A 25,463-nucleotide genomic window follows, 5' to 3' on the forward strand; every position below is an offset into this window, starting at 1 on the left:
CCACCTGGTGCCAGATGCTCTTTAATAATTTTGAATCATGAGACTGGGTTATCTGTTTAAAGGTTGGGTGAGGGGAGGAATGAGTGTGTGTGTGTGTGTGTGTGTGTGTGTGTGTGTGTGTGTGTGTGTGTGTGAGAGAGAGAGAGAGAGAGAGAGAGTGTGTGAGTCTGTTAGTGTCTAGTGCCCTGGGGATGCCATTTCCCTACGTGGCCTCTCCTGTCCCCAAGCGCCCTGTGGGCTGGCCCTCCTGGCAGCCACATTTGGCAGATGGATAATGTAGTGACTGTAGGTGGGTTATTCTCCCTGTGGAGTGAGGAAGATCAGAATGTGAAGGTGTGTCTAGGAAGTGCATAGCCACCTAAGACTGAAGCATGCTCAGGAAGAGACAAGGCAGCGAAGCCCTGTCCTGAGGAAGATGCCCGGAAAGACCCCGATGGTAACTGCTTCTCTTAGGAAGGGAGTGATGTTGCCCCCCTCCACTTCTCTGTGTGCTTTTTTTGATATTCCTTCGGAAGCAGTCGTGTTCTATAGAAACATAAGAGGAAATGACCCTGTGAGTGTGTGACTCCAGTCGGTGGCCCTCTGAGGTGTTCGCTGCTGTTCCTCCACACTTAGGCCAGTGCCGTCAATCAGCCACATTATTTCACAATGAGGAACCCAACAGGCAGATTGAGGGAGGGGCTCTGTGGTAGTAGGGACTCTATGGCCTGGGCTGATGGCTTTCTGTGGTCTTTGCAGGAGCGCTGTGTGGCTGCCCTGGCCCGGGTGGAGCGCACTGACTTCCTGTCGCCCATGTGCATTGGTGAGGTGGCTCATGTCAGTGCAGAGATCACCTACACTTCCAAGCATTCTGTGGAGGTCCAGGTCCACGTGATGTCGGAGAACATCCTCACAGGTAACTTGCAGGTGTTTCTCACCAGGCCACCTTGGCTCAGCGTCAATGTTCTGCTTTGCTTTTGGTTGCTGTGATGAAACATGAACCAAAACTAACTTGGGGAGGAAAGCCTTTGTTTCAGCTTGGCCATCACCTGGGGGAAGCCATGCCAGGAATTGAAGGTAAGAGCCTGGAGGGAGGAACTAAAGCAGAGATGGTGGAGGAACGCTGGTTACCAGCTCCCCATCTCTGGCTTGCACAGCTTCCTTTCTTACACAGCCCAGGCCTACTGTCTACATCAATTAGCTGCTAAGAGAATGGCTCCAAGACATGGTCACGGGCTAGTCTGATCTGCCTAATTCTTTAGGTGAGGTTTTATCCTCCCAGGTGACTCTAGGTTTGTGTCAAGTTGACAGCTGAAGCTGACTGACACACGGCTGCTCATTTTTGGAGGGCTGGCCATGCCCAGGGGCTGGCTACATCTCTGTATGACCTCTTTGGTCCTCATGCACCCGTGGGCAGATTTTTCTCTGCCCATGTTTTTACAGTTTGCAGATGGAGCACTGGTGGTTTACGAAGTATACCTGAGTTCCTCTCCAGCCAGAACAAGATTCCTAGCCTGCTCCCCCTCCTTCTTGAGACCAGCTAGTCCATGGCCACCATCCCCTGCCTCTGTATCTATCTGTTCTTCTGGACCATGGCTTGTATGGCTATGCAGAGGTTGCTGGAAAAATCTGTCCTTGCCCATCTAGAAACCAGGCTTTTATAGATGCTGTTGGGTAAACCTTTGCCTTGGTTCATCTGAGTCCTTTCCTTGGCTATGGTAACCATGGAAACTCTTCTTCTCTTCCCCATTGGCACCACAGGAGATCAGAGCTCCTTCTCATGAAATGCTTATGTTTCTTTTATAACCTGGCTGTTGATTGGAAAGACAGGCCCTTATTGCTCCACCACCCTTTGGTCCCATGTGCCTTAGAGGCTGGGCTGGTTTCTTCCTTTTCTCCTTTCCCAGGTCCTCTGCAGTGGTGACCCCATGGAATGATGGCTCAGGGCTGATTAAGGGGCTCAGGCCATCCTGGGAAGGGCTAAGAACACAGTTGTCCATCTGGAACATTCTGATGACCTCAGCAGGGATGGATTAGAATGGGCTGTCATCTTAGCCGCTGTGAACTGAAAGACTGTGAGTGAGCCTGTGCTCTTGCTCCTCGGCCTGTGGGACCCTTTGGCATTAGAGGGTGCTTTGGATGCTGGTCTCAGGCTGTGGCACACGAAGGGACAGCTGTGTCCCACTAGGGGACTGCAGGCCCAGTGCAGGGGGGAGCCGGTCTGTCCTGTGGGCCTTCCTCTGCTGGGCCTAGCTGGGGGCTAGTCACCCCTGAGCAGGAGACAGGCTCTATGGAGCGTCTTGGTCTTCAGGCTGGCAGCCAGCCAGTGGACCTTTTCACTGCTAGAGCCTACAGCTTCAGAACTGTGTGGGGCCCGCTTCAATGAAATCCTAAACAGGGTGGTGGTGGTGCACACTTTTAATCCCAGCACTGGGGAGGCAAAGGCAGGCAGATCTCTGTGAATTCGAGGCCAGCCTGGACTATAGAGCAAGTTTTAGGACAGCCAGGGCTGTTACATAGAGAAACCCTGTCTTGGGGGTTGAGGGAAGAATTCCTAAGGGCTGGGTAGATGGGTCAGTGGTTAAGAGCTTGGACTGTTCTTACAGAGGACCTGGGTTTAGTTCCCAGAACCTACATGTTGACTCACGTCTGTCTGTCACTCTAGTTTCAGGGTATCTGATGCCCTCTTCTTGCCTCCAAGGGCACACGATGCACACATGATGCACATACATGCATGTGGCAACACACACAAAATGAATTAAAAATCAAGAGCATGTTTCTGCTTCATCTGAAACAAGGCTTCAGCCCTCAGAGCCCAGTGGCAGAGGACACTGTGTTAGGAGTCGGGAGAACGGTAGAGCACAAAGGTATTCTGTGAGGACGTGCATGCGTGTGGTGCACAGACACACGTGTAGACAAAATACTCATACAACCAATATTTTAAAATAATAAAAATCATTCTTAAATCAAAAAGCCTGACGCAGCAGCCCTGCCCTTTGCACTCACCCCATAGACCTTCCTTCTGTAGAGCGCCCTTCCCCGAGGAGGGTACAGAAGGCCTGGCCTGCCAAGGAGGCAGAGGGACCAGCCTTAAAGGGCAGACACAGTGCTGGTACAGTCTCCCAGGACACGGGACAGGCATGTTTACTCTTGGTGCTCAGGGGAGGCGGTGCATGGCCGCTTTTCTCAGTGGGGCTGGGCCATTGCCTCAGGTCCTCCTGCTCCCTCCTTCCTGGAGCACGGATGGGGACAGTCTGCTCTCAGAGCAGGAAGGGTTCGAGTCTCCTCTTCGTGTCTTGGTTGTCTTACCCCAGAGTCCACTGTTGTGGACTGGACTCTGGCTCTTCAGGGTTCTCTGCTGTTTCCCTGCCCACATGTCGGCTGGAAGGTGAGCCTGTGATGCCTGCTTACAGCCTTCTGATCCACACCACCCTGACCACATGCCCTGCCTGAGTGGATGAGTGATGCGAACACTGGGGCTGGGGAGCTGGGTGCATACCCAAGGCTGTAGCCCACGGGAAGGCTGAACTTGTTGTTATTAGCATGACCTGACCACAAGAGCAAGGACCCCAGTCACCACGTTCCCTTTTGTTGGGCTGCGCTACAGTCCAGAGTCCACTGCACGAGCACAAACCTGCTCACTGTCCTTAAATCTGCTCTGGAGATGCCACACACTCGTTCCTCTCATCAGAATATTAGGCTACGGAGGTCATTGCTACGGGCTGCTTTGGCGCATAGCAGAGGGGCTTGTGAGCTTTGAAGATGAATCTGTAATGCAACAGTCCTGACGTGTTCCACGGGAGGGTGGAGATTGCACAATTAGTGTGTTTGCCTCATTTTGCTCAGTGCTGTTCATTTAGGTTTAGCAGGCCACTTGGGTTTCCATGGAAACCAGCTCTTCATGCTGGCTCTGAGTCCAACAGGAAATCTTTATTCCCAAAAGCAGGTTGTCAGATTCATTCAGTCAAAGTGTGGGGAAAATATTTTCCATCGTGTCTGCCTGTGGTTCCCAGGCATGGGAGCCCACAGCCTTGTTTCAGGGGTGCCATGTGTCTGGGTGGGGTTGTGAGGCCTGCCATTTTGGAATAGGAGGGCCCTTGTGAGCCTGTCTTTTAATACTCCCCCCCCCCCAGCAAGGGGGTGCTTGACTGGGAGCCTGGGCTGTGTTTGTTGTAACCTTAGGGGTGCCCGAGGTGCCTGTGGGAAGGTGCTCTAGAGGTAGCTGGAGGCAGCCTCTTCTCCAGGGTGGCAGAGACCACCGCTGCTGCTGCTGTGATGTTAAACACACCCCCCCACCCATCTCTTAATGTCCCTGCACTACCCAGGAGTCTTTCATGTTGTCAAAGCTACTTTTTAAAGGCATAGTCACACATTTTCTGAAGTGGCTGGAACTGGAGAGCCCAGGTGTGTACTTAGGGTATCACCAAGTTGCCATCTGACCTTGGTCAAAGCTCTTGACCTCTCTGGGCTTCTAGCTTCCTGCAATAAGCAGGGGCATTAGCCAGTGGACTGTGAATTCCTTTGGCGCCAAAGGCCATGAGCTGTGGCTCTCCACCCAGACGGGCTTTCCTGCTTTGGGAGCTTCAATCTGCTCCATGTCTGAACTCAGTGTCCCAAGTGAGTCTGAGCCCATTGACCCTCTTGTGGCAAAAGCTCTGGATTGGACTGTATGGCGTAGAGGATGGGGAGAAGCAACCTGCCTGTGGGCACTGGGCCCCAGGAGCTGACCCAGGCCTCTATGCTTTGTGTGGTGGTTGGTCTTGTGCCGCCTCAGGGCCTGCTCTGCTCTGCAGTCTCCATATGCCATGAGGTTTGGCTGTATGCACCCTTCAGGCTGTCATTCATTCATTCATTCATTCATTCATTCATTCATTCATTTTTGTCTCTTGCTGGCAAGAGAATTCTTACAGCATCCGGACAGGTGAACAGAATCTTCTGAAAGACCTGTACTAGTCTGGACTGAGGATGTCAGGTACTCAACAGGCAATGGCAGTGTCTGCTGGTGGGGACTTGGGCCACATAGCAGCTTGGCCTGGCCTCATCAGCCTCCTGCGTCTGACAGGTCCTTCCTCTGCCGTCTGATTCCTAGCCACACCCTGTTTCTGTGATGCCAGGCGGACTTAGCTTAGAGCCTACAGTCTGAGGTCCTTCCTCTGTACGGGGAAGAAGCTACCACAGATGCAGCTTCTGCAACTGCATGGGTCCCGTACATCCACGATGGCAGTGCCCTCAGGCCAGGAGGCTAGACCGGACCTTGGGGGTTGGGAGCCAGGGGTGATGGCATTGCAGCCCTGGCGTGCTGAGGGCTGGTAGAAGTGCCTACCCAGTGTAACCAAACTGAGGCACCACTCATGTGGTTTTCTTCTCTTAAGGTACCAAAAAGCTGACCAATAAGGCCACCTTGTGGTATGTGCCCCTGTCACTGAAGAATGTGGACAAGGTCCTCGAGGTGCCTCCTATTGTGGTAAGGTTTCCTTTCACTTGTCTCTTGGGGTAAATGCAGAGGCTGGGCCTCTCCGAGTTGTGGGAGGCTCATTTAGCCACAGAGCAGCCCAGAGGATCATGGGGTAGACTGTAGCTCTAGGGCCCCTTGGGAGCCTGGCAGGGAATTCTCTGGATGGGTGAAGGAACATGGAGCTCCTGCCCTGGGGAGGCACTGGTTTGCAGTGCCTGTAACTCCTGGAATGCCCCTGTCAGTGGCCCACATCCCACGGTAGGGTGTCCCTCTGTGTCACACTTGCTCATTGGAAGAAAACCCATGCTAGGACTGTCTGCAATGAGTGCTGGGTCCTGCTGAGAGCGGGCTGACCGGGCCAGGTAGGCCACTCCCTGAAGCTCACAAGAACAGGATTTCCTCTCAGCTTCTGAGGCACTGGTGCTAGGACTTGGTTTTACATGAGCATTGCTTTCCTCTCTGCTGCCTCTACTGGCATCTGCCTCTTCTTTTGAGTGTCTCTCAGTGTGTGTGTGTGTGTGTGTGTGTGTGTGTGTGTGTGTGTAAAACTTAGTAGGATGAGAAGAGTCTGTGGTGTTTGTCTCTGGAGGGTCCCGCTACAGGCAGGCAGGCTGTCTAGGGCAGTATTGTGTGACAAAACTTTTGCTGAGAAGGTGCAACAACACACAGATCTACTCACTCCAGACAGGGATCCCATGACAGACCAAAGTATGGATAACCCCCAGAGGCCAACATGGTGAACCAGTGAGTTTCATTGGGGTTATTTACAGGAGCAGAAATGACTCAGACAGCTACATCGCCAAAACCTACCCCAGCATGTGTGATGGCTCACAAAGCTAGGAACCTGGAGCACACTGCACAGCCTGTAGGCTCACAACTCTCAACAGATTGGAGAGTGTCCTTCCCAAGTGACTGGGCTGGTGTAAACCTCTCCCGAGCAGCTCCGCTGGTTTCTGCATCTTTCAGGCAGCTAGTCTGCTGTCAGAGTTGTCTTTGCAGCTTGGCTCTGCCCTTCTGAGGGGGACGTTCAACGTTTATTGCTTCTCTGGAAAGGGGGGGGGGTAGTGAATCTGGTCAGTTTCAGGGACTTCCTGAAGCTGCTTATGTTGTTTACCTTCCTGTTTAGTGAACTTCCCTGTAGGGTGGCATGTTTCAATGTCAGAGGAAACCGTTATACAACTGGCAAGCCCAGCGGATGCTGTGTTAGAGACTCAGGTATCCGTGACCAGTTCTTCCCAAGTGTGCTGGCTGCCTTCCTGTACCAGGAAAGAGTGTTGACACCTAGGGGCTTCCGCCTGTGGTGAACATTTATGTAGAATGTGCCTTTAAGAAAGATGAACTGGGAGCCAGGCATGGTGGCGCACGTCTTTAATCCCAGCACTTGGGAGGTAGAAGCAGGTGGATCTCTGAGTTTGAGGCCAGCCTGGTCTACAGAGTGAGTTTCAGGATAGGCTCCAAAGCTACACAGAGGGAAAAAAAAAAAAGATGAACTGGGAGTTGGATGGTTAGGACGGGTCTGTCCTCGGCTTGCAGACCTACCAACCAGAGATGGGCAGCGTTGACACCCACAGCCCTTGCTCTTTTTGGGTGTCTTCTCATCTTCACAGGTGCGGGGGGGGGGTGGGGGGTGGGGGGGGGTGGGGGGTGGGGGGGTGGGGGGGTGGGGGTGGGGGGGTGGGGGTGGGCGGGGCTTCCCATGGGTGAGACAGTTCTCCATCTGTTATCTTTCCACTGGATCTGGGTAACTTGGGCCAGTGGAGACTTACTCCTCATCATCACTCAGGGGTACCCCCAAAACTGGCTTTTTGTAATCTCTCCCATCATTGCTCAGTGGCCAACTGGGCTTGGGTAGCAGGTCAAGGTGTGGTTGGATACATCTGTGATTTGACATACCCTTTCCCCTGCTCACCATCCTCCTGTCTCAGCACCACTCCCTCCCCGCCAGCAATGTGCTAGCAGTACTGCTACGCACCACTACACCTAGCTACGCTTTTTTTTAAAAATTTTTATTATTGCTATTTATTTAGTAAGGGTGTTGTGGACTGGAAGGCTTGAGACAGGATCTTATAGTCCAGGCTGACGTATAGAAATTGTTATGTTGCTCAGGATGACTTGAACTCCTGATCATCCTGCCTACACCTCCCAAGTGCTGTGATTGTAGGAGCTACCAAATGCAGCTTTATTTAGTTTTTGTGAGACGGGCCTCACTCTATAGCCCATGTTAGCCTATAACTTCCCATGCAAGTTAAGCTGACCTCAACCTTGCCATCCTCCTGAGTGTCAGGATCCCAGACATGTTCCACCACAGTTTGACTAAGCTAGGGATTTTTTAAAATGATTTATTTATGTTTATTCTATGTGCATTGGTGTTTTGCTTGCATACATGTCTGTGTGAGGGTGTGGGATCCCCTGGAACTAGAGTTACAAACAGTTGCAAGCTGCCATGTGGTGCTGGCAATTGAACCCAGGACCTCTGGAAGAGCAGTCATTAACCACTGAGTCATTTCTCTAGCCCCAAGTCTAGGTTGTTTTTTTTTTTTTGTGTGTGTGTGTGTGTGTGTGTGTGTGTATGTGTGTGTGTGTGTGTATGTGTGTGTGTGTGTGTGTTTGTGTGTGTTGTTGTTGTTGTTGTTTTAAGTCTAGGTATTTTTGAGAACACTCTGGTGAAAGAACCTCCGTGCTTCTCGGAAAGGGCAGCTCAGCCTTGGCCTGGCTGTGCTGGTTCTGGTCGCCAGCTGTGCTAAGCAGGTCTCTTCCTGTGAGCAGAGCAGAGGAAGGTGGTCCACAGTCCTGTCTGTGTCACTGTCCTGACACTGCTGTGATAAAGTGGTTTAAAAACTGAAGAAGAACTGGGCGGTAGCGGCGCTTGCCTTTAATCCCAGCACTCGGGAGGCAGAGGCAGGGGTAGGCTGATCTCTGTGAGTTCAAGGCCAGCCTGGTCTACAGAGTGAGTTCCAGGACAGCCAGGGCTACACAGAGAAACCCTGTCTCTAAACACCCACCTCAGAGAAAAAGTGAAAATAAAAATAAAGAAGGCCAGGCATGGTGGCACATGCTTTTAATCCCAGCACTTGAGAGGCAGAGGCAGGTAGATCTCAGTGACTTCAAGGCCAGTCTGGTCCACATAGAGAATTCTAGGACAACTAGGGCTACTTAGAGAGACCCTGTCTCAAAAATAAAATAAAAATTTAGAACTATAGAAGGTTATTTTTTCACAGGTCTGAATGTCAAGCCCCAAATTCATGTGCGGCCAGGACCGCATGCCCCGTGGAGCTCCAGAGGAAGTTTCCATGTCCTGTTTTAGCTCCTCATGGTGCAGGCTTAGGGTGGCAGCACCCAGTCTCTACCTATCTTTCTCACCTTCCCTTTGGTTGTGTCTTAGAGACCATACAAAGGCTTAGGACCTAGGCCTGCCCCAGACAAACTGCATTTGCAAAATCCATTTCCAGAACTGTCCCCACTGAGGTTCAAGGTTCTCTTTTATAGCCCTGTCCCACCCTGGGTGTGCTCTTCAGCCAGCACCCAATCTCCCTCGTCTCGCTTCCTCCCACCCTCCTGGGCCGGGCTTCTCTGCTAGCTTCTTGGTTGGGCTGCTGTCTGGGGCTCAGACCTTGTGGCAGTTACATGCGTGGTAACAGTCACAAGAGCACACAGGTGCACTCTCACCTTGTCCTTGGAGTCAAAGGTGGTGCGGTGCCTCAGCCAGGTCCCTCAGGGGTTGTCAATGCTCTGTCTCTCTAGCTGTCCTGTGTGGCTGCGGCACTGTGTGCTGCAGCCTCCAGAGATTCCGAGACTGAGCACATGATTGCTTTTTCACACGCCAGGGCCCTAAAGGCTGGAGCCACTCAGCCTCCGGCCAGTTGCATGGGGGATCCAGGAAGTCCTCACCACAGGGACCCGCCCTCTGCCTGCTCTTCTGCAGTCACGAGTGCCCACCATGTGCCGAAGGAGTCCTGCGGCCTTCTCGTTTGCTTTGTGTGTTGGGGTTGATGACACATAAGTACTAGTTGGGCTTCGCAGAGGAGCGTGTTGAAACTGGGCCACCAAGCTGAGGCCGGGGGGCTGAGGAAGGAAGCACACCAGTCCCAGCTGCAGCAGCTGCTGGGGTGATCCGGATTCTTCCCACAGATGCCAAGTGCACAGAGTGGGACCCGTCAATTCCCTGGGGTGTGGGCCCCTGTGTGCCCTGGCAGGGCCCAGCAGAGACCTGTCCTGACCCTGGAAACCGTGACTTCCTTCCTTGTTCTAGAAGGTGCATGTACTTGGAGCTTGAGTTCAGGCTTCAGATGCCATGAGCATCCTCCTGCCAACTTTTCACAAGTAACATTCGTTCAACAAAGTGTACAGCTGTACACATACACACACGCACACGCACACGCACATGCACACAGAGGTTAGTTAGTTACCAAGTATGGCTGCTCACTGTGGTCACTTGGTCACTTTATGACTTGTCCCACCTTCTTCCTCAGCCTGGCAGAGTACAGCATTCCCTATGGTTATTAAAAGAAGTCAGCAGGTTGTTGTGCCGGGAGGTCCCTGGTACTGAACATAGCAGCTTTTCTGGCGTGTTTTGGTGTGCTTCCTTTAGGAGGCCCATAGGTCTGAGCATTTGAACTGAGTTGTTTGCTCCTTTGAATCAGCTGGGTCTGATAGGCCCTTGGGGTAGGGTGAAGGGCCAGCCTTACATTAGAATGTGCTAGCAGTTTGCCAGCATGTGAGGCAGCTGGGCCTCTATCTGTGAGGCTTGGGTCCAGGACTAGGCCCTCAGGCTCCATGCATCCCTGCATAGCTCAGACAAGCCTGCGGGCACCATGAGGGTTTGAGATGCAGTTGTGTGGGGTGGGGTGAGGGGGTGGCTCTTATTAAGCAGCAATTTTTCCTCTTTATTTTTGTTTATTTTACTTTTTAAATTAAGTGTGTTATAGTGTATGTATGTGGGCATGAGCATGCACACCAATGCATGATTGTAGGAGCTAGAGGACAAGCTGCAGGAGTCAGCCCTCTCTTTATGCCATGTGGGTCTAGGGACCAGACTCGGGTTGTCAGGCCTGGCAGCAAGTGCCTTTACCTGCCGAGCCGTTCTGTCTTCTTGTTTTTGTTTTTTAAGGTAAGATTGTGTTCTGTAGCCCTGGCTGGTTTTGAACTTGGAACAGTCTTCCTGTCTCAGTCTTCTGTGCTGAGATTACAGTTGTGATACCTTTGTGATTGGCCTAAAACTTTGTTTTTTGAGATTTTATTTTTGTTTTTTGTGTATGAATGCTTGCCTGAACGTATGTCTGTGCACCACATATGAGCAGTGCCCTCTGCAGGCCAGAAGAGGGTGTGGGATCCCCTGGGACTGGAGTTACAGATGCATACGGGTCCTCGGCAAGTGCAGCCAGTGCTGTAACCACTGAGCCACCTCTCCAGCCAGTGCTTGGCTTTGTTGTTGTTTTTGTGGTGTTGCGGAGGGAACCCAGCACCTTCTGCACTGAGCTACAGCACGCCCCCTCTAAAGTCTCTGGAGGGTATTTTTTTGAGGATGTGGGAGTCTGGCCATTAGTTCTGGGTAATGGGCCAAACACAGGCGGATGCTGCTCTCACCATCGAATGCTGGGCATGAGCATGAGGAACTAATCAGCTGGTGGAGGGAAGGTTGAGTGCCTCCTGCAGTGTCAAATGCTCCTTGCAGTGGGGCTTGGCTTTTTTCTTTTGAGCAAACCTCTCCGCTCCCTCCTTGGCCTCCTTTGAAGAGGCATACTCCAGTTGAAGGGGACGGGTAGTTAATCCCCACAATCCTGCTCCGCTGCTCAGCCAAGCCTGAAGCAAGAGCATGTCTTTAGAAAGGAGGTCTAAAGCTGCCTTTTGACGTGAATTTATGGTCAGAGAGGCTTTGACAGGTAGAGAGGAGCCAGAGGGCTTGGCCAGAAATGCAGGCGGAGTGAGGAAGCAGAGGTGAGGTTGACTCTGGAGAATGCGAGGCAGGGGTCAGCATGGAGGGCTGGGTTGAGGGGAGAATGGTCTGCCTCTGGTGACTCAGCACAGGAGGCTTCTGAGGGCAGGGAGACAATAGACTCGGTACACACCTAAGGCTAGCACCCAGGACTGCTAGGATCCCAGGGAGGAAGTGAGGCGGTGTGCTGTGTCCCCTTTGTGGCCAGGAAGTGTTGAATGACCCATTGATGTTGCAGTGAAAAACCCATATCCCCATCATTCTGGGCTTGTGGAATAGATTTTATTTTTATTTATTTGTTGGTTTGTTTATTTTGGGACAGGGTTTCTCTGTGTAGCCCTGACTGTCCTGAAACTCACTCTGAGAACCAGGCTGGTCTCTGAGATTCACCTGCCTCTGCTTCCTGAATGCTGCTGGGATTAAAGGCATGCAATATAGAAGATTTTATGTTCACACTTCCTGGACCAAAATGTCTATGATCCATGAGGAGTGCCTTGTGGGCAGTTTCATCCTTGGCTTCCGGGCTGTGCAAAGGTCCTGCCTGCTGATTGGCTGGCGGTTAGCAAAGATGGCAGGAGGGGTGGTTACACTTGTGACAGGATGGTGTCATTGTAAGAGCAGAGAGGGCCATTGCTAAATGACCCTCAGTCACATGGACTGTGCCGCAGTGAAATAATGAAGCAGTGTTGTTCCAGCTCTCATGTCCAGTGGTAGTGCTTTTTTTTCTCTTCAAGACAGGGTTTTTCTGCGTAGCTTTGGAGCCTGTCCTGGATCTCGCTCTGTAGACCAGGCTGGCCTCGAACTCACAGAGATTCGCCTGCCTCCATTTCCAGAGTGCTGGGATTAAAGGCGTGCACCACCCCCACCCGGCCAGTGATAGGACTTTTTATATATCCACAGATGTACAGAGATCTAGCTTTGACATCCACCAGGTTGTCTCTGGTGAAGGGCACACTGTGAAACTTTCATCTGTCCTGTATTCTTATTATGTAGCAGTCACGTCATCAGAAGAAAGGGGGCAGTTCCCGTTACAGAATGCTGGAAGGGAGCCCTGGAGCCCCAAGGGTATGGAGGAAGGCTGTGTTCCCTGACCCTCTGTCTGGCTTCCTTTCTACAGTATTCACGGCAGGAGCTGGAGGAAGAGGGTCGGAAACGCTATGAAGCCCAGAAGCTGGAGCGCATGGAGACCAAGTGGAGGAACGGGGACATTGTCCAGCCTGTCCTGAACCCAGGTGAGAGTGGGCTGGGGAGAGGGAGGGGGAGGAACAGGGACATTGTCCAGCCTGTCCTGAACCCAGGTGAGAGTGGGCTGGGGAAAGGGAGGGGGAGGAACAGGGACATTGTCCAGCCTGTCTTGAACCCAGGTGGAAGCAGGCTGGGGAAGGGGAGGGGGAGGTTGATACTTGGGTAGATGTCATTGGGGCGGGGGCGCTCACCAGTATGCTTCACTATCCTCTGGGCTCTTGGGTGTTGAGTTCTCTCCTGGAGTCAGGCTTTGTCCATTGTCCTGCCCTGAGCACAGCTGGCAGGGAGAGGTGGCATTAGCAGCTCTTGAGAGAGAGTCTGGGTGGGTCCTGCCATACTAGCTCCTTCCGGTCTCAGCAGAGGGTCACTGGCTTGGGTAGAGCATTTGTTTTGTTGACACTCTGAGTTTGCTCAGGAGCTTGCTTTTGAGCAAATGTCTATCGGTAGCACACAGGTCTAGGGTCAGGAGATGATCACAGATTTAAGTGCCATTTCTTCTCAGGCTCCCATAGGTAGACATTTGCCTCTGAGTAGCTCTATCATTCCCACTATGCCAGTGACAAACTTCAGCTCTCCTTGTGGGATTGTTCCTTCCCTTCCGCTGTCCCCTACCAGGCTGGTGTGTGTTTTCATGCAGTGTCTGTCCAAAAACTAAACAGGGCCTCCCCAGGTTCCTCAGTGACAGCCAGGGCAGGGCATGTGTCTGCCCCTTCAGGAGCTTGGTGAGGGATTGTGTGGCACCTTTAGAGGGAGGTTTTCCTGGTGATGCTTGTGACTACTTGCATCCCTCACATACAGTTGCCATAGTACGCAGAGAATACTTTCTTTCTAGAATGTACTGGGAGCTTCTCCATCTTGGCTGGAAACAAGCCTAGACTCATTGTAATACTCTGTGCTGGGTTCCATGATGTCCCTGAGCGAGGGCTTCCTGACCTCCAGTGCCTCAGGCCCCTGGGGGGGGTGTGTGTGGAAGTTTGTCTCTTGGCTCTCTCAGTCTGTGTAGCCTGAGCACACTCTGGCACTGTGGTGAAGTGGCCCAGCTGTGCACAGGGCGGCTCAGCCAGTGTCTACCTGAGTGTCTAGCGGTTTGCCTGTCATCCATCCTCCTTCTGCAGCTCACCCAAACTGAAACTCATCGTCGAGGCGGGTGGGGCATGCAGCCTACAAAACCTTTAGTTTGTTGGGCCATTTCGACTGAACTGGGCATGGTGGTCATTGTTGGCCAATAGTGACTGAAGTTGACGTGTGAACTCGGGGCTTTCTGGTGGAGTTTTACCATCTGTTTTTCTGTGTATTGTAAAATACATCTCCCTCAGCTGATTGGATTTGAGATGCAGCTCTGAAAAGTGTGTAACAGGAGTCACATGCCCGATCGTTACTCTTTTTTCCCCTTGGGTAGTGAGGGTTGAATCCAGAGCCTCCCACAAGCTAGGCAGGTGTTCTGCCATCAGACCCTCCTCACAGTCTCTGAAAACTGCGTTTCTGACTTCATTTCCTGGCAGAACCATCCCTGTTCTCTTGGGTCCCCTGTGCCTGTCCTTCTGTCTGTGTGCTGGGCTCTCCTGGGTGAGTGGGCTGGTGGGGTGCTGTGTCCACAAGGAGCAGTGTGGACAAGGTTTGTGTCTTTCCAAAATGTAGCTGTGTGTCATCTTTCCTGGGGAGACAGGAACACACATCTCACCCCAGATAGAGCACCAGCAGTGGAGAGAATTTCTCCCGTCTCGCTTGGTGAGCATGTTAGTTTGACTGAAGTTGCTTCCAGGAATGTAGGGGATGGATTGGTGGTTTTCAGGAGTATTAACAGCTGTGCCCCTCTCTCAGCAATTGTCCCTTACCCTGGCAGGCAGGGGCCACACACCACCTCGTGAACAGTCTTGTGAACTCCCTCTCCCTTCACTAGGGAACTTTGTGGACAAGGGTCTAATGTGGGTAATTGGAGCTACTTTTACTTCAGGATGGCCGTGGCCATGTCATTCTGGGAGGACAGAGCTCTACAGTGTAGCATTCATGTTTCCCTTCCCCCACTACACTCACCTCACCCCTAACCACTTGTGCGGCTAGAACCTGGGCTCAGACAGTGTTGCCTAGCAACCTCTGAGCCACCTGTCTTTAGATAGGTGTCCTTAGGGAGTCTGGTACTTCTTTAGAAGGCAGCTTTCTGTGTGGTTTTCTCTGTCCCACAAGAGACAGGTTACTTTTGAGCTGCCAGGTTCATGACCATCAGCTGCCTAGCTTTAACACTGTGGTGACTCAGACCACAAGACCCTGTTTCCAGGTCTGTTGGGTTTATGATGCAATCAGCATTGCCTCAGACATGACCAAGTGCTGTCTTCACATGTGCTTGAAATAGTGTTCACATCCAGGCTACCTCAGCAGAGCAGCGGGGAGCCTTGGCAGGCCAACAAGCTCCTGCTCCTGGAATGAGATCTGCCTTCCAGGGTCAGCAGTGCCCAGGCAGGTCTGCCTAGAGCGAACCCCTGGACAGCAAAGGCAGGCCAGCCTGGCTTTTGGACCCAGTCCTGCATCTGAAGTACCTCTCTGATGTCCGTGACCATCCGGCTTGGCCATGATCCTGGTTCCTTCAACTCTAATCTTGGGGGAATTTGGTATGTGAAGACAGGGAGGGAAGGTTCTGGAGTTTGCTTGGCTTTCTATCCCAGTTCTCTGGGTATCTTATCCTCACTTTCCTTGGTGGAAACAGACAAGGCAGCCATCGAGATGCAGGCGTGTGGGGTGAAAGGGCGCTGGATGTACATGGAGCAGGGAAGGACTCCTGGCAGGTGGATGGGCTCTGAGAAGGGAGTGGGTCTAGAACCTATGAAGCCTTGCCGGGTGCTTCTCTGGGAGCCTCACTAGGGGTCCCCACATGGTTTGGAAACTTCAGGTTTAAAGGTTAGAGTCATAGTAACTGCTGCAGCAGGTAAACCAAGTATGTTAGTGCATAAATCGAGGTGCAGTTCTTGCTTAGGCAGACTTGGAACTGGGCTCCCCTGAGGGTGGTTCTCCTCCAAATGGTGGAGACTGGGGGACTCAGGCCCCTTTGTTCCTGTTGCTTTGTCATCTGTTGATAAAATTGAATATATTTATCACATACAATTTAATACTGTGTGTGTGTGTGAGTGTTTGTGTGAGTGTGTGTGTGTGTGTGTGTGTGTGTGTGTGTGTGTGTGTGTGATGTCTTCCCTTGGCATCCATGGGGGAGGGTTTCCAGAATCCGAGGATGCATAAAATCTCATGTATAAAATGGAGTGGGGCTTGCATATAACCTCACACGCTGTGTACACACAACCTCCTGTGTATGTTAATTCTTTGAATTACTTATAATGTAAATCTATTAAACAATAGTAATTAACCTGTATTATTTAAGAAATAATGACCAAAAAAACCCCTCTATATATGTACATACAGACATACTCCCCTCCGAATTCTTTTCAGACAGGGTCTCACTGTATAACTCAGGCAGTCCTTGGACTCAGCAGCCTTCTGCCTCAGCCTCCTGAATGCTGGGACCACAGATGTGCATGGCTGCTTGTGCTGCAAGTCTCTTTTGGTTTTTTGAGACAGGGTTTCTCTGTGTAGACCTGGCCCTCCTGAAACTCACTATGTAGACCAGGCTGGCCTCAAACTCAGAGATCTGCCTGCCTCTGTCTCCTGAGTGCTGGGATCACAGGTGTGCACCACCACCACCCAGCTGTTGCAAGTATATTTGGTTGGAAGTTGTTGACCCCATAGATATAGAAGGCTCTCTGCCTACTCCTCTTGGAAGGGTCATTGCACGGGCTCACATTCCAGATGTTGCATAGGTCAGGTCTAGAAGCAGCCCACAGCTCTTCTGAGACTCATGAGTAGTGTGGCCATCCCCCAGCCCCACAATGAAGCTAGGCAGGCGTGGTCCTCTGTATGTGTATATATGTGGGACAGGGAGAAAACAGGACTGACAGTCAGTTGTCTCTGCTTGCCCTGTCTTCTCCCAATATCTCCATCTCGGTGTCTTTGCACATGGAGAAACCTTATCTCAAGGGCAGTCATGAGGTCCTGTCCAGCCTTGGTGGTGTGTAGTCCTCTCCACAGTGTTGGCATGCAACACCTCATGGTCCTATATCTGATGCACTGGGAAGACGGGTTGATTATGGTTGATGAGGGTGCAGAAGCCTGGGAACAGCAAAATGACAGGCACCTGATCCCGACTGAGCCACACAGTGATAAACCCTGGCACCATTCACAGTGGATGCAGGGAAATGGGGCTCACCACCCACCTGCTTGTCTGCATGTGAGATTTAGAAGTGATTGTGAGACTGGACCAGTCAGAGCATCTTCAGTCCCCCTGTGGATCTGGTCACTTCTAGCCAGTTCCTAGGACAGTGGCCACACCCACAGTTCTTCCCAGGCTTACTTTCCAAGCCTGTGCATTTTATCCTCCTCACCCGCTCCACTATTCCTCCGTGGACAGACAGACGTGGATGAGAAAGCCACGATGTCTCAGGGTTCCTGATTCAGAGCTGATTCCTGACAGGCTTTTGCTCTCAAGTTCCCTCAGCCCCAGGTCTGGAGGCAGAAGGTGTGTCTGGTCTTTGATGTCCCAAGTGTCTGAACTCAGCTCACTCTGGGTGCTGCTTAAAAACTGGCCGCTTCTTTCTGGAGCTTGTGTCTTTCCTGGTCTGCCTGCCCAAGAGCAATGAAAGCAAAGGTCTCCATGACCCTGGCTCTATTCAGCCATTTACCTCAGCACCATAACTCAGCGGGCATTTAATTTAGACGTGCCTTATGCCCTGCCTTAACTCAGTGGGCATACAGTTTAGACATGTGTGCCCTGCCTTAACTCAGGAGGCATGCAGTTTAAACATACCCTGCCTTAACTCAGTAGGCATGCAGTTTAGACATGTTTGCCTCACCTTAACTTGGTGGACACGCAATTTAGACATGTGTGCCCTGCCTTAACTCAGTGGGCATACAATTTAAACATGTGTGCCCTGCCTTTCATGCTGGCAAGATGGTATTGACTCTGGAAAAAAAAAAAAAGGCTCTTTGGGCAGCACCTCATTAGTGTCTGTATTCAAGGCATTCCCATTTCTGTGGATGTATTTGCTCACAGCAGACTCCTTTCACATGTTCCTGTGTCACTTAAAATGTAGACTGTGGGGGGACACGGGAGTGGCTGTGTTGGACTCACTGCCCAGAGAAGGAAGCACTCACTCCAGGAGCCCTGGGGGGTTAGCTGATGGCCAAATGGGGGAGGAAACCAAAGAGGCACTGGTGATTCTGTCCATTGAAAGCTCCTGCTCCTAAGAGCGCTGACACTGGCCTACCCAGTGTTCTCAGACAGGAGAGCACAACAGTGGGGTCCCTGACCCGGGTGCTATAGTCGCCTCCCATTGCCGTGTGAACAGTCAGTTTTCAATGTGAGAAAGAGGGGAACCAGGTGGTGGCTTGGGTGGTAAAGAGCTTGTTTAGCATAGTTAAGGTTCTAGGTTCGATCCCCAGCACCACATAGGTTGGACATGGTGGTTCCCACCTGTTATACAAGCAGAAGCCCAATATCACAGATACAGACTGAGTTGGAGACCAGCCTGGGACACACACACACACAAGACCTGCTATCAAAAGGAATAAAAACAAGGTGGGTGTGGTGGGTCCACATAGTGAGTTCCAGCCCAGCCAGGGTATGCCGTGAGACATAGGCATAAAATAAAACAAAACAATGAGAAAGATTTTTGTAAAAAACTGTGTGTGCGTGTCTGTGTGTATGTGTATACTCATGTGCCTATGGAAAGGCACAGACATGTCATCTTGAGCCTTTAAAAGTCAGGGTACAACTTGTTGGAGTCATTTTTCTCCTTCAACCATGTGGCTCCAGGAATTGAATTCAGGTAGCTGAAGTTGACTACAAGGACCTTACCTTGAGCGTACTGTTGAGTTGGTCATGTGAGAAAGATTTTTTGTTTTGTTGTTTGAGACAATATTTCTCTGTGTAGCCCTGGCTGTCCTGGAACTTGCTTTGTAGAATGGGCTGGCCTTGAACTCAGAGATCTGCCTGCCTCTGCCTCTTCCTCCCAAGTGCTGGCATTAAAGGTGTGTGCCACTACCGCCTGGCCAAGAAAGGTTTTTGTATGCAATTTTCAATTTGTTTTTGTGTATTAGGGAATCAAATCTGTGCCTTGTGCATGCTGAGCAAGTATGCTGCCCCCAAGCTCTATCCCAGCTTTAGGTTTGACGTTTAAAAATACCCCTTTGATGTTCACCTCACGCAGGTCTCTTCACTGGTAGAGCAGGTCTGAGATGGCCACATTGGAGGTTGTGGGTGTCCAGTCCTGCTCCAGAACACACCGTTCATGTCATTGTGAGGGAACCAAGCAAGCAGAGGTGACAGAGTGAAGTGTTGGCAGCCTTGGCCTCTCAGTGTCCTCTCAGACAGCCAAGGAGATGCTGGCATTCAGGACTGTTGCTGGCGCTTGCTTCCCACCCAGCACCCTAGGCAGTAGTCAGTGTGATACTCCTCTCTCTCAGCAGAGGGCTTTCCAGGGTGTGGGCTTCACTGTTCACTTCCCACTCCCAAATCAGAGCAGAGCCAAGCAGAGCTGGGGAGGTGGGAGGAGCCCTGGAGAGTCAGGGGCCTGGTCTTCGCCCAAGCTCAGATTAGTGTCCCATGTAGCCTTTCAAGGTGTAAAGAAGCTGCCCTGAGGCCCAGCGCCATCTGGGTACTCCTAGGTCCTGGGAGGTGACATTGAAGTGGCATAGGATAGATAAATAAGACTCTCAGAGTCACAGGTCACCTCAGCTGACTGCAGTCTGCTGGCCATTGGGGGCCCTCACCTGTCACCTGACAGCCCCACACAGTGGCCAGTAATGAAGGTATCTTGAGAGTCACATGATCAGACACCATGACAAAACTAAGATTGCCTTGCAGAGCCAGAGCAGATATGGTGTCCAAAAGGACCTCTTACTTGAGGCTGTCTTAGGACCCCCACCTGCAGTGGCCCCAGGACCTGTGCTCCTTGTGTGAGTCTGAAATGAGAGCCCGTGCGTTCTAAGCTGCCTCAGGCCAACGCTCTTGAGTTTAGAGTAAGTATCTAAGCTTTCTGGCTCTCTTGCTGACTGGCAGCTCAGGCACCTGGCTTTACTGTGAATCCCAGGTGGCTTGTGCTTGCTCAGGCTACACAGGGCCCGCCTACTGGGTAAACAGAGAGACTGATGTCTGTCCTCTGGAGGCTGGCGTCCACAGTCACTGTTAGCGGTGGTGTCTTAGCTTGGGGATGTTGGTCTCCCTGTCTCTTCAACCGAGCTCCCCTCTCTGTATTCTCTTCCACGGATGCTGGTGGTGTTTGGTTGGTTGCACCTTAACTATTCTATAACTTAATCACCTCTTTAACGGTCCAACTCTATATAGTGTTGTGTTGGAAGGGCAAAGGAATTGTGGATGGACTCATTCATCTGGTAACAGGTAGGGCCATCCAAATCTCAGGTGACAGCTGACACTTAGAAGACCTAGGTCTCTGGATTAGGACCACCCTTCATGCCACCAACTGTTTTGCTGCTGAGAAATATTGTTTAAGGCCAGACGAGGACAATACCTTTGGGACCTGACATGTGCCTGTTATTTAGACCTGGTCCAGCAGTTCCTTCAACAGCCAGGGCAGGGATGGGTGCCTCTCACTGATCCCAGCATGGTCCAAATGAGGGCTTCTCCAAGGACCCAAGGCTCTTGGCAGGATGGGTGTGCAGACTGGGCTGGTCACACCTGCGGCTCTGACTCTACCTGCTGAGGAGAGGGAGGCTGGAGGAATGGCATCTGCCCCCAGGGACAAGATTTGATGTAGATGTAACTAACCATCTTATTAAAATAAGAAACACAGAACCAATGTAAAAGAGAAAGCCAAAAGGTCAGAGCTCAGAGCTAAAATCTTACCTCCTGCAGTGCTCCAGCTTCCCGAAAGAGAGCTACCTCCTGTGTGTCTGTCTTTAAATAGTCTTTCTGTTCTGCCTTCTCATTGGTTGTAAACCCAAACACGTGACTGCCTTGTCACTCACTGCCTGTAAGTACCGCCCTCCAGGTCTTAAAGGCGTATGTCTCCAATGCTGGCTGTATCCCTGAACACACAGAAATCTACCTAGCTCTTCTAACCACCACACTCTTGCTATGGCTCTAATAGCTCTGACCCCCAGGGCAACTTTATTTATTAATATACAATGAAAATCACATTTCAGTACAAATAAAATACCACCATATTTGGGTCCTGTTTTAAGTGAAGCCTTCCAAGATGGTTGGCAGCAGCGCTGAGTGGCTGGAGCTGTGCTGCGGTTTCCTGTTCTTGGAAGGTTTACACCGACAGCCGTCCATGGGGAGGGCTGCTCAGAGGGAAGCCAGCCCAGACACCTGTCAAGGCTGAGACCTGGGCCGATTCGGGAAGTATAGAAACACTGTCCTTGCTTTTTGTGTTTTTGGAATGGAAAGTTAGCTGGATGATGACATCCTGTGGAGGATCAGAGATAAGTCTGGAATTGTCTAGCTGAGGGATGTAATGACTACCATGGGCGGGGTCTAGTGGGCACCACCATACCCAGAGTGCACTGTGACTCACTGACAGAGGCTCCTTAGTACTGCCTGAGACGTCCATTATCTCAGAGAAACCTGCCTAAGTGACTGCAGGCAGACACTTCTGTGACAGAATGCTGGACAGTAGTGGCCTTGCTACTGTTGGGCAGTGGAGACCCATCCGTGTAACAAGTGATCTCTCTCCTGTTCTTTTCTAGAGCCCAACACAGTGAGCTACAGCCAGTCCAGCTTGATCCACCTGGTGGGGCCCTCGGACTGCACCCTTCACGGCTTCGTGCACGGAGGTAGGGATAAAGTTGCTGTGGCCACTGTTCCGTCCCCTTCCAGGGCAGCATCCCCAGGAGGCCCCTCCCTGCCTGCCCTGAGCATCCCCCGGGAAGCCCTCCCCTGTCCACTTCCCCTGCCTGCCCTGAGCATCCCCCGGGAGGCCGCGCTGCTTACTGACCTAGTTTAGACTTTCATGTCTGGTGAAGTATAAATTTAAACTTTTAAGAGGTTGCATAAGAAATTACTGAAATACCATTGGTGTCTGTTTTTAAAACTGGAAATGAAAGTTGGATGGATGAGGACATCCTAGCAGAGGGTCACATGGAATCCAGGGACCTCAGAGCTATGTGGTGTCAAGGGTTGGTCTTGCAGAGTCTGGGAGAATACCCTGTAACCCACTGTCACTTGCTATTTAAAAATGTTCTTCCAAATGATTACCTTTACTATTTTCAGTTATTGGAGATCTTACTTCTGACGCCGTAGGCCTTAAAGGTCCTGGCCGGGCTCCTCTGACTGTGACACTGAGGACTTGGCCCTTGGCTCAAGGAGGACACTTTGTACTTTAGTAATATACAATTATTTCTTTGTTATATAAGACAAATATAAGGAACACATCAGTTGCACAAATGGATAGTATCATTCTGGATGAGAGTAAAGTAAAGTGTAAAAATGAGTTGAGGGCTGGAGAGATGGCTCAGGAGGTGAGAGCACTTATTTGCAGACATGAGGCAGAGAAGTGTGGATTTCCAGTGCGGCAAGAGGCTGAAATGGGACGATTACTCAAGGCCAGGAACTGGAGACCAGCCTGGGCAGCAGCGAGACCCTGGTTCCCAAACAGTCATAAATGGATCTGATTTAAAGAGACATGCCGGGCAGAAGCAGGGAAGCTGTGCAGATGAGAGCAGGCGTTGGGAGGTGACATGTGGTGTCAGGGTTTGGGCGCGTCTGGTCCTCAGTCCTCGGGTATGAGAGGTGCTTTTGTGCATCCCTGTCCCTTCTGCCCTGGTTTCTCAGTGCCTGGAACGCTGCATTCCCATTCATTCTCTGGGCAGAAGACACTTGTTTTATTTTTACCCCAGCTCAGATGGATGGCTTCACTGTAGGTTGACGTTGATGTTTCTACCACGGATTCTCAAGAATGGGGACCAGATTCTATCTTTACCTGGGAAGTAGTGCCCCACACAGACACAAAGAGGCATGACTTACTTTTGAGTCAAAGGATAATGGGCCCTGGACCTGCCAGAGTCAGAGTGGCCTCTGATTTGCGAGAGGTTTTTACGCCTTGTTCCTATGTTAACGCAATCCCTCTGTGGTTCTGTTTTCAGTTCACGACTGTTTGCCTCTTTTCACTAGCTGCTGTCTGCACCGCTCTCAGATCAGCAGAGGTCCCACCCGGGGAAGCCAGTTCTACTTTAGAGCAAGTGGTGCTTTCCAGACCCATGACAGTCTGTCTTTCCGCCTCGAGAGCAGCTGTGTCCTTGCCGATGTCCCCACATCCCTTCTCACTGGCCCCAAGTTCCAGGTAGACAGCAGCCCTCCCTGTCTTGTAAGCACAGGCCTCTCCAAGACTCCTTCTGCAGCTTCTCAGAGCCCTGCTCTGTGAGGCTGGGAAGCTCCATGCTGCAGTGTAGCTAGCTTATTTGGTGTGCATGTTAGAGGTTTTCCATCTCCCTGCCTCCTTGGTGAAAGTACACATGCCAAGTGGGTCCTCTTGGCTTGGCCTGTGAGAACTTGTTAGCAAGAGTGAAGTGAAGTGAAGGAGTGAAGAATTCTTGGACACCTCTGAGAAGCTATGCTTGTTTACAGAGTGCAAGCAGTCTCTGGTCTAGACACTGTTTACTGTGTGTAGAAGCATCTACAGTAGCTTTATGATGTTTAATGCCTGTTTTCTTAGGAGTTCTATGTGCCTGATTTATAAAATATGCCTCCTAATTTCTACAGACCCCAACATTTCCTGTGTGCCTGTGAGTTCACCAGAAGTAGGTGAATAATAGTACCAGCAACTACTGTCCCATTGTGTTTCCTGTAGAGTGTCACAACAGGGGTATCTAAACCATTTGAATCAGTCTTAACAAGCCATAATGCAGTCACATGAGGCGCCGGTGAACCCGGATGGATGTGAATGTGGCCACAGTCCCTGGTTCTGTGCTGTGGTATTTTGGAAAGATGCTGACTGAGTGACTTGGTTGCTGGCTGGGCTTGGCTCTGATGTGACAGGGCTGTGGAAGGTACATTGGAAAGGTGACCTTTCTGTTGAGAACCACAGTGAAACCCAGGTATTGGTTCCCCAGCACCTCACCCCCACCAGCACATGGACGGAGCCTCCTCTGTGCCTGTGTGATCAGAGTGGCTGTCTTGTAGGTCCTTTTCCTCTCCAGTAGGAAGTCCTGAGTTGGGGCACACTAGGAAGCACGTACTTAACCTTGGCTTCTGCTTCTTCTGAACCCCAAATGAAACTTCACAGCCCCTTCCTTCACTTCCTGGAAGTGCCTGCCAGGTGTCAGCTTGTAAGGACCCACTTCCTTTCTGTCCCTTTCCTGCTCCCCCCATTATACTTCCTGGGGTGAGTGACAGGTATTGGGATCAGAGCACAAGGGAGGGAGGTCCTGAGGGCCATCAGGGTGGATCCTCGAGGAATTGTCAGTTCCCAACTTCCAAGGCTCTAGCTTTTTATTGATGCTTTATTTCCTGAAGTTCATTATTGGGAACCTGACGGATGACAAAGTGTCACTCCCTCTTGTCCTCTGGTTACCCCCCCTCCCCCGTAGCTACTTTAGATACTGCTTCTGTCCTAAACCTCAGAGGCGTCCTCCGTCCTAATGTGTAAGGTCAGGCTGTGACTAGAGGAAAAGATCCAGTTGTACCGGCAGGGCTGCAGTTGCCTTCTGGGTAAGGTTTTCCACAGCACTCATGATTGCCTGGCAGTCTGGTCCAACCGTTGCTCTGTGCTGGTGTTCCCTGAAGACTCCACCAGTCAGGGCACCTCTCATTTGGGTTAGATGTGTGACTCCCGGGCCTTAAGGTCCTCTCTGCTGGTTTTGGTGGGTTCCATCCTCCATGGCTTCCTACAGCAGGTAGCAGGTGCCCTAGGATGAAGATCTGTGCTTTGCAAATGCCCTAAATGGCAATAGCTTCCACAAGGGACAGTGGCCAGGAGTGACCAGGGCTAGAGTGGCAACTTGGTAGAGGTTTAGTGGGGCAGTCAGTCCTGCAAGGTGGTGGCCCTCTGGGTGGTATGTGGTGCCTGTCACAACCTTGTTAAGGGAAAATTCATTTGCAGACGTATTCTCTGTTGGGGTCAGAGGATATTTTCCTGGGTTTTGCATACCTGAAAACATGAACTGGCTAAGTGTGGCACTTTTTTTGGAGAGTCCTTCTACCCATGGGGCTCTGTTCTACATCTTCAGCTCCCATGGTTTTAGCCAGCAAATGCAAGGGCTGGGTTCCCTTACCCCCGTGCATTGTGGCCTACCTCTTGCTGTCTGCTGATGTGTCCACACGTTGTTCAGACCTCTGACCTGTTGGCTCCCCGCGTCTTCATGTGACTCCCCATTGACCCAGGCACCGTCTCTACCTGATATGTAGTCACACTGGACAAGAGCTATTGAAAGCTCTGTGAGGCCTCACCAGTAATCAGCAAGGTTAGGGGCCGAGAAAATGAGGTTTCTGTCAGGCTCCATGGAGAGCTCCTCTTGGGAGAATGCCTCTCCAGTGAAAGTCCCTGTTGCATCTGTTGGGCTTAGGATTTCTACAGCTCTGTCCTGCCCAGCATCCTCATGAAAAATGTGCATCCTGTCCGTGGTCAGCTTGTTGTGACCTCCCTCTTCTGCCTGGGAGCCTTTCCTGGGCCTCCTCTGTCTTACTAGGAGGCAATACCATTTCCTGTCTCTCTGCCCTCTTGGCCCATTTGTGGTGTTGGTAGCACCTCTTTTCAGAGCCAAGCCACACTCCTCCTCTGCCTACATCTTCAAGGCTGGGCATTGTGCTTTTTTCTGAGGACTGCAGCTGTGTCCTTGGGCCGGCTGTGGAGAAGC

The 25,463-nt window shown here is 51.4% G+C and overlaps 1 protein-coding gene across 5 annotated transcripts in view; it reads left to right on the plus strand.

Annotated features, from left to right (window-relative positions):
- Positions 1–25,463, plus strand: part of Acot7 (acyl-CoA thioesterase 7) — a 96,746-nt gene that overhangs the window by 40,985 nt on the left and 30,298 nt on the right. For all 5 annotated transcript variants that reach the window (XM_076565742.1, XM_006993786.4, XM_076565743.1 and 2 more), the window contains exons 3-6: positions 739–895; positions 5,352–5,443; positions 12,484–12,598; positions 21,360–21,446. In XM_076565742.1, the coding sequence (XP_076421857.1) occupies positions 739–895; positions 5,352–5,443; positions 12,484–12,598; positions 21,360–21,446 (451 nt within the window). The remainder of the gene's footprint in view (positions 1–738; positions 896–5,351; positions 5,444–12,483; positions 12,599–21,359; positions 21,447–25,463) is intronic.

Source organism: Peromyscus maniculatus, chromosome 2, assembly GCF_049852395.1.
Source record: "Peromyscus maniculatus bairdii isolate BWxNUB_F1_BW_parent chromosome 2, HU_Pman_BW_mat_3.1, whole genome shotgun sequence".
Lineage (NCBI taxonomy): Eukaryota > Metazoa > Chordata > Mammalia > Rodentia > Cricetidae > Peromyscus > Peromyscus maniculatus.